This window comes from Lolium perenne, chromosome 6, assembly GCF_019359855.2.
Source record: "Lolium perenne isolate Kyuss_39 chromosome 6, Kyuss_2.0, whole genome shotgun sequence".
NCBI classification, from domain to species: Eukaryota; Viridiplantae; Streptophyta; class Magnoliopsida; order Poales; family Poaceae; genus Lolium; species Lolium perenne.
In genome coordinates, this window is record NC_067249.2 from 106,404,223 (window position 1) to 106,410,967 (window position 6,745).

Sequence of the window (6,745 nt, forward strand, 5' to 3'; positions counted from 1 at the left end):
TGATTGTCGCTTCCCAGTCTATTGCTAGCCTTCAGTTGTACTGAGCGGAAATGCTGCTCGTGCATCCAAATCCCTATAAACCAAGTTGTTCCAAAGTGTCCATTATAAATACCTATGCATGACATTTCAAACCATTCCAAGTAAATTTTCATGTGCTACCTTTAAAACCTTTAAGGTACTTCTCAATTTGTGTCAATGTTTTATAGCTCATGAGGAAGTATGTGGTATTTTATCTTTCAACCTTGTCATTTACCGCTGGTAGACTTTCACCAATGGACTAGTGGCATATACATCCGCTTATCCAATAATTTTGCAAAAAGAGCTAGCAACGGGGTGCCCAGCCCCAATTAATTACAACTTTCATTAATAATTCTCTTCACATGTTTTGCCCTGATTTATCAGTAAACAACTTAATTTGCAAATAGACACTCCTCCATGGTATGTGAATGTTGGAAGGCATCCGAGGATTCGGTTAGCCATGGCTTGTGAAAGCGAAGGTTGGGAGGAGTGTCACCTATAAATAAAACTAAAGTACATGTGTAAACAAAAGAGAAGAGGCATGATCTACCTTGCTGGTAGAGATAACGTCCTTCATGGGAGCCGCTATTGAAAGTCTGGTTGACAAGGGGGTTAGAGTGTCCACTACCATTCGTTGACAACAACAAACACTTCCCAAAACAATTTTACTTCTGTTTTAAAAATAAAAAGCTCTAGCACATGTTAATCCCCGCTTCACTCTGCGAAGGGTCTATCTTTTACTTTTATGTTGAGTCATCATATTTCTTTGAGCACCTTTTTGAGAGCATAACTATCATTCTTAGTGTAATGTGCTTGTCCCAGAACGCGGTTAACTGTGGCATAACTTTGATGCTTTTATCTTTGATATTCTTATTTCTAGTCTTCACTTGAACTTCAGAGGTGCCTTGGCATTTATGTTTTGCTCCACAATTAAGGGCAAGCAAGATACCGCTCTACCATGCTTTACTATGATCATTACAATCTTGTTGATGTTTATAAATTTCATATTATGAACTCTTAGTTGGTTGATACTTTTCATTAGGTAACATGATTGCTAAGTTTTATTATCCATACATCATGCAATTGTTAAAGACCTGATCACAGCATTTACAATCAAAAATTATTTTGTTATCATTTACCTATTCAAGGACGAGCAGAAATTAAACTTGGTGATATCGTACGTCGTACGTCCTACCAGACCGAAGCACGAGGAAATCGCGTCCATGGAAAACAAGAACAGTAAGGAACGCGAACATCGGAGTGATCTACCGGTTCGCGGGCGAGGAGATACGAAAGAAAACGATCCGATTACAAATCTAACTTGGCTGTTGGCTCCCGGTCAATCCCCTGCATCGAACCCGTCGGCCCCCAGGTCAAAAAAAAAAAGAACCCGTCGGCCCCGCCACTCCCTTACTCGCGCGGATGCGACCAAGTACTCATCAGGCTGCAGCCTACAGCGCACGATGCGTTTTTTTTACTGCAAAGGAAGGAAACATCACACACGAATACTCTCCCTCGACCGATTCGTCGTGGGGAAGTCGGGGCTGCTATTTGGTTGGGCGCCAAAAGATTGGCTAGCCCAGCCCAATTTCCATTTCCACACGGTAGTCACTTTTTCGCCGCCATTGGTGACGCCAAAGTTGGTAGGGCCAGCTGAGGCGGAAAGTCGGAAACCAAACGTACCCCAGATCTTCTGGTACTAGCTAGTCTAGTCCTCCCCACCCAGCTCCCGCGATCCATGGACGCACCACCACCAGCACCAGCGTCGTCGGCGCCACGCGTGGCCATGGCGTGCGTGCTGACGTCGGAGGTCGCCACGGTGCTCGCCATCATGCGCCGCAACGTCCGCTGGTCCGGCGGCCGCTACGCCGGCGACGAGCTCGACCACCCCCTCATCGCGGGGCTCAAATCCCTCCGCCGCGCCGTCGCCACGTGGGACCCGAGCCGATGGGGGGACGTCGACCCGCTCCTCTACCTCCGCCCCTTCCTGGACCTCGTCCGCTCCGACGAGGCCGGCGCGCCCACCACGGGCGCCGCGCTCTCCTCCCTGCACAAGATACTCTCCCTCGACCTCCTTGGCCCCGACGCGCCCAACGTTGCCGATGCCATGTCCGCCGTCGTGGAGGCCGTCACGGCATGCCGCTTCGAGGTTACTGACCTGGCGTCAGAGGAGGCCGTCCTGGCTCGGGTCTTGCAGGTGCTGCTCGCCTGCGTCCGTGCCCGCGCCGCGCCGGCGCTCTCCAACCGCCACGTCTGCGACATCGTCAGCACCTGCTTCCGCGTCGTGCAGCAGGCTGCTACCAAGGGAGAGCTGCTACAGCGCATTTCCCGCCACACTATGCACGAGGTTGTACGCTGTGTCTTCGCCCGCTTGCCGGACATTGATGCCACCGCGGCTCAAGACCAGCAGGTATGAATATTTCCTCTAAACATACGAGTCTAGTGTTTGCTTACTCGCGTACTGGGAATGATTTCCTTTTTCTTCTACTTACCATTGTACTGTTTTTTTTTTTTTTTTTTTTTTTTGTTGTTGTTGTTGCAAGAACTTACCATTATAATTGAACTGCAATGCTCATATGGGATTGTGTAAAAGAATGAAATGAAATGTATAGAGCCCTATAAAAGAGAATGTGTTCATGTAATTCTTCTTGTTAGAGGATTTATTGGTTATACTTTATTCATTAGCAATCTCAACTTGTGAAATTGAGTTCAGTTTTCACTTGTTCTTCTCTTTTGCAGATTGCTGGTAGCAAGCAACAAGGTTTCAGTGCTAGCAAGATGGGGAATGGTAATGATTCTGTGTGCTTGAGTAGTTCCAAGGATGAAGTGGGAGGTAAATCTGGTGTTGTGCAAGACAAAGCTATGATGGAGCTGTTTGGGGTTCCTTGCATGGTAGAAATATTGCAGTTTTTGTGCTCTCTTTTGAACATAGCTGAAGACAATGAGGTGAACCCGAGGATGAATGCAGTTGACTTTGATGAGGATATGCCACTCTTTGCTCTGGGGTTGATCAATTCTGCTATTGAGCTATCATCTTCATACATACACAGACACCCCAAACTACTTAGTTTTTTACAAGATGAACTGTTCCGCAATCTAATGCAGATCGGCCTATCAATCAGCCCCTTGATTCTACCGATGGTATCCAGCATTATTTTTACTCTCTTCTACCATTTACGCCAGGAACTTAAGCTTCAACTTGAGGCTTTCTTTGCATGTGTGATCCTAAGACTATCCCAGAGTAGATATGGAGCTACTTATCAGCAGCAGGAAGTTGCTTTGGAGACTATAGTGGAGTTTTGCCGACAGAAAGTGTTTATGGCTGAGATGTATATGAATATGGACTGTGATTTACAGTGCTCTAATGTTTTTGAAGACCTAGTTAACATTCTGTCTAAAAATGCATTCTCTGTGGAAGTTACTTTGTCACCTTTGAATGTGCTATCTTTGGATGGTTTGCTTGCTGTCATTCAGGCAATAGCAGAGAGGACTGGCAATTCACCTCAGCACCGCCAGCAAACGGTAGAAGAAATGAGAGAATATTTTCCGTTTTGGCAGTTGAAGTGTGAGAACATTAATGATCCTGATCAATTGGTTAGATTTGTTAACCAGCAGAAAAGCATCAAGAGAAAGCTGATGGTTGGTGTTGAACATTTCAATACGGATAAAAAGAAGGGTTTTGAGTATCTGCAAGGTGCTCATCTCTTGCCTGAAAAACTTGATCCACGTAATGTCGCCCTGTTTTTCCACTACACACCTGGATTAGACAAGAATCTTCTTGGGGATTATCTGGGGAATCATGATGAGTTCTCCATTCAGGTCCTTCATGAGTTCTCTAAAACCTTTGACTTCAAGGAGTTGAACTTGGATGCTGCCCTAAGGCTCTTCCTGGAAACCTTCCGGCTGCCTGGTGAATCACAGAAGATACAAAGGATTCTTGAGGCCTTTTCTGAGAGGTACTACGAGCAGTCACCAAAATTGTTTGTTAACTGTGATGCCACTCTGGTGCTGTCATACTCAGTTATCTTGCTCAACACGGATCAGCACAATGTACGGGTTAAGAAGAAGATGACCGAGGAAGACTTCATCAGGAACAATCGCCATATCAATGGTGGGAATGATCTTCCAAGGGAGTTCTTGTCTGAGATATATTATTCTATTTGTAAAAATGAAATCAAAACCATTCCCGACCAAGGAGTAGGATGTTCTGAGATGTCTTTTAGCCGCTGGGCTGATCTGATGTTTAAGTCAAAGAGGTCATCAGCTTACATTGCTTGTCACTCCTACCCTTTTCTTGATCATGACATGTTTCTTATCATGGCCAGGCCAACAATTGCTGCTATCTCAGTGATTTTTGGTAATGTTGAGCAAGAAGAGAATCTTGCGAGATGCATTGATGGTTTTATGTCAGTGGCTAGGCTGGCTGCATTCTATGATCTTAATGATGTGCTGAATGATCTTGTTGTGGAACTTGGCAAGTTCACTATTTTGTGGAACACTTCCTATGATGATCCTGCAACAGCTTTCGGTGAGGATTCCAAGGCTAGAATGGCAACGGAGGCTCTTTTCACTATAGCAACTATTCATGGTGATCACATAAACACAGGATGGGGAACCATAATAGATTGCATTTTAAGATTTCACAAGACAGGCCTTATTCCTGCTTGCTTCTTTAACGATACAGATGATGATCAGGAGCCCTCTTCTGCTTCATTGCCTAGCAAGATTTCCGCTCCATATCCCGCTGCATCTCAAGTCATGCCAGTCAGCACTCCTAAGAAAATATATGGGCTAATGGGGAGGTTCAGTCAACTATTGTATTTAGATACCGAAGAGCCAAAGTTCCAGCCAACTGAGGAGCAGCTTGCTGCTCAGAGGAATGCTTCAGAGACAATAAAGAAGTGCCAAATAGGTACAATCTTCACCGAGAGCAAATTCTTACAAGCTGACTCACTCTTGAATCTGGCAAGAGCCCTCATTCAGGCAGCTGGCCAACCTCAGAAGATCTCCAGCTCGATATATGATGAGGACAATGCAGTCTTCTGCTTAGAGCTTATCATCACTATTGCATTAAATAACAGAGACAGGGTTGTCCTTTTATGGCATGATGTTTATGATCACATAACTCATATTGTTCAGTCCACAGTGACGCCCTGCAATCTTGTGGAGAAAGCTGTTTTTGGCCTCCTCGACATTGTTCAGCGTTTGCTTCCTTATAAGGAGAATCTTGTGGATGATTTACTGAGGTCGCTTCAGTTAATCTTGAAACTTGATGCTCGTGTGGCTGATGCTTATTGCGAGAATATTACCCAGGAGGTTACACGCCTTGTTAGGGACAATGCAACACATATCAAGTCCCAGATGGGTTGGCAAACTATTATTTCCTTGCTGTGCATCACTGCTCGCCATCCGGATGCTTCTGAAGCTTGTTTTGAAGCCCTAGTTTTTATCATGTTTGAGGGATCACACCTCTCACCTGCGAACTTTGTCCTTTCGGTGGAGGCCTCAAGACAGTTTGCGGAGTCTAGGCTCGGGTCTGCAGAAAGATCTATCCATGCTTTAAACCTAATGGCAGAATCAGTGAACTGTCTTACACGCTGGTCACATGAGATTAAGGAAGCTAGTGGAGAGGCGGAAAGGATGTTGGAAGGAATTAATGAGATGTGGCTGCAGCTAATTCAGGCTCTACGGAAGATGTGCACAGATCAGAGGGAAGAAGTGAGGAATCATGCTCTGTTATTGTTGCACAAATGCTTAGTAGTTGATGGAATATCAGTTTCATCTTCAGCGTGGTTGATGTCATTTGACATTGTTTTCCAGTTGCTCGATGAATTGTTAGACATTGCACAGACTTCCTCACCAAAGGATTTCAGAAACATGGAGGTGTCTCTCTTGCATGCTGTAAAACTGTTATTCAAATTATTCTTGCAGTCACTTAATGATCTTTCAGCACAGAGCAGTTTCAGTAAGCTGTGGTTGGAAGTCTTGGACATGATGGAGAAGCTCATGAAAGTCAAAGTTAGAGGGAGTAGGACCGAGAAGCTACAAGAGGCCATCACAGAGCAACTCAAGAACGTACTGTTGGTGATGAAAGCGAGTGGGATCTTATCAAAGAAAAGCACCAGCGGGGATTCCAATTTGTGGGAAGCAACATGGCTTCAAGTTAGCAATATCGCACCTTTGCTTCATTCAGTAATTTTCCCTGGTAATGATGGTGATGATGCAGCACAAAGTACACAAGACAAGTTGGATATTCCAGCAGTTTCTGAGGGGAGATTAGTTAGCGTCAAATGATGTCTTCCAGTAAATCGGCTATAGTTAGCGTCAAATGAATGTATATTGCATCCTTGCATTCTCCAGCCGCTACTCGGTCATAAATAAATACACACAGCTTGCACAAATGAGTCTAATTTTATCGAAATGCTGAAATTTGTGTTCATGTAACTTTTAGGATTTCAGAAACATTTCAACAGAACCTGGTTAGAGAATGGCTATTAGTTATTTGCTGGCTTACCTGTTATTTTGTCACTAGTCAGCAGGCCTTTTTTTTTTGTAAATTTATCTGTTGCTATGTTGGTCGATGATAGCCGAACGGGGGTTAATAGAAAGTTAGAGTTGTGGAGGCAAACTCTCGAATCGAAAGGTTTAGGCTTAGTAGAACTAAAACTGAATATATGAGGTGCAGTTTCAGTTTTACTAGGCACGAGGAGGGAGAGGTTAGCCTTGA

General features: G+C 44.6%; 1 protein-coding gene across 1 annotated transcript; it reads left to right on the forward strand.

The window, feature by feature from the left end:
* The first annotated feature begins 1,674 nt into the window (after window positions 1-1,674).
* Window positions 1,675-6,538, forward strand: LOC127307438 (ARF guanine-nucleotide exchange factor GNOM). Its single transcript, XM_051338160.2, has 2 exons — window positions 1,675-2,428; window positions 2,758-6,538. The coding sequence occupies exons 1-2, from the start codon at window positions 1,757-1,759 to the stop codon at window positions 6,310-6,312; spliced, it is 4,227 nt and encodes a 1,408-aa protein (XP_051194120.1). The 5' UTR covers window positions 1,675-1,756; the 3' UTR covers window positions 6,313-6,538.
* Window positions 6,539-6,745: the final 207 nt, after the last annotated feature.

What these genes read in the sequence shown, in the direction of transcription:
- LOC127307438 (XM_051338160.2), top strand. Translation starts at nt 1,757, where the DNA reads ATGGACGCACCACCACCAGCACCAGCGTCGTCGGCGCCACGCGTGGCC. An exon ending in CCGCGGCTCAAGACCAGCAG is followed by an intron (nt 2,429 to 2,757) that starts GTATGAATATTT and finishes TCTCTTTTGCAG; the next exon opens with ATTGCTGGTAGCAAGCAACA.